Source organism: Setaria italica, chromosome VI (assembly GCF_000263155.2).
Source record: "Setaria italica strain Yugu1 chromosome VI, Setaria_italica_v2.0, whole genome shotgun sequence".
Lineage (NCBI taxonomy): Eukaryota > Viridiplantae > Streptophyta > Magnoliopsida > Poales > Poaceae > Setaria > Setaria italica.
This window is the reverse complement of record NC_028455.1, coordinates 1,167,728-1,169,522: the sequence shown is the minus strand read 5'-3', so window position 1 is coordinate 1,169,522 and position 1,795 is coordinate 1,167,728. Positions and strand designations below refer to the sequence as shown.

Here is a 1,795-nt window from a genome sequence, read left to right as displayed (position 1 = left end):
CACGCTATTATGCACTTTCAGATTGAAGAACCCCACAAGGACAAATTATGTGTTGGGGCTCAAACCCAAGAGATCAGTTCGTTCACCTTTGTGGATCGACTGGTCTCTTGCAGGTCTTTAATTATTTAGGATTTTGAAAAAGAAAATTAAAAATAAAATGAAAATACCCTTTGAACAAACCCGTGAGAATCGGAAACAACAATTGTAATACCGCAACGTTATGTTACAAATAAGTGATGTTTTGAGTGTCAGTATGGTTGCTAACACATCAATTTGACAAGAAAAAAAATTTGGATATAATTAAGTTTAATTGATTTCCACAATTCCAGCCAGTTTGTTTAGAAGACCTAGGGGTTCTTCGATATGATGCTGATTCGCTGGGTGCCACCTACTTCTAAGGATCCATGTTGTTGGTAACTGAACAAAACCTTTCAATAATTTGACATGTAGAATCAAAATAGTGAAGGAAACAAAGCACAACGCTGGCACGCTTATGCACTTTCAGATTGAAGAACCCACATAGAACAATTATGTGTTGGGCTCAAACCAAGAGATCAGTTCGTCACCTTTGTGTTATACTCTATCATTCTCTACTATAGGCAAGGGTGGATCGACTGGTCTCAAAGCTAATCGCAAATTTAATCGTTGCCTAGTCACGATTAGCCATCTACTTGTACCCCAGTGACTAGACTCAACATAAAGATTTGAAAACATTGATCCATATTACTCCCAGCAACCAGCACATTCTGTTGATTCCTCAAAGGTTTCAAGAATAACATGGCAGAAACCTTAACTGCTGAAAAAAGGAGAGCAAAAGGCTGCATGAAAAAAAATTGTGCTCAAGTAAAAGTGGGAGGCAACGCTGAAGTTACCTGAGATCCAGGAACTTGGGGAATTCGGATGGAATAAAGTGTGCACATAATACTTGCTTTGTCTTGACGATGTCAGCATCAGCAGTATCATCCTCCCCTTCGAGGTATGTAATGACTGGGCCCATCACTTGCATGTTACTCAAGTCGATGGAAACTAATGAGAATCTGCCACCATCCCAGTCAAGCATTGAAAGGTGCGCAACATTGGCCTTATCCATACTCAGCAATGGGAGCATCACAATGTCACGAGGGAGACTCTCCATGGTGTTTGCATGCCATAGTTCATCTGAAGTGACAACAGCATCCTGATTCCACTCCCACGGCGTGGTGCAATTCCCTGTCATCTTCAATGTCCGGGAGGTGAGGGTGAAACCAGTGTTGGGCATCCTCGGGCCATAACATTTTCCATCATGACGGGCAACATCAACAAATACCAACCGATGGCCACCTTCAGTGACACACAAGCCACGGTACATCCCCTTGCGTGCATCGGCATCAGTCCCAGTCCCTCGGAAATAAGTATCCAGAGGCAAGCGGATGTAGGAGACCTTGGGTCTGTCTTCAAAGACGCCGTCGAAGAAAAGGATGCCTCTACAGTAGTTAACCCAGCACAAGGCATTCTTGAAGGGAACTACACCATCCACTTCCCAGTTCAGAAAATCATAGTGTAAATCATCGTATTGGTACTGTAGCGGAAAGACCTTGGTCTCCCATTTGGCATCATCACTGCTGGACAATGACGAGCGTAGCACGCATAGCTCAGCTTGCATAGCTGATTTTTTTATGCGAGACCCTGATTTTTTTTTGCGAGGCCTGATGGCCAGATGCGCCACGGCAAACTCGTCTTCGCCATGGCACAACAGACCAACAGCCAGCACCGGAAACAAGCGAGTAACATCGCGGGCATGAGTGAGATGTGTAGT

The 1,795-nt window shown here is 44.0% G+C and overlaps 1 protein-coding gene across 1 annotated transcript in view; it reads right to left on the bottom strand.

Annotated features, from left to right (window-relative positions):
• Positions 1 to 1,795, bottom strand: part of LOC106804100 — a 29,145-nt gene that overhangs the window by 875 nt on the left and 26,475 nt on the right. Inside the window, exon 2 of the mRNA XM_014805412.2 lies at positions 873 to 1,768. Coding sequence (XP_014660898.2) covers positions 873 to 1,768 — 896 coding nt within the window. The remainder of the gene's footprint in view (positions 1 to 872; positions 1,769 to 1,795) is intronic.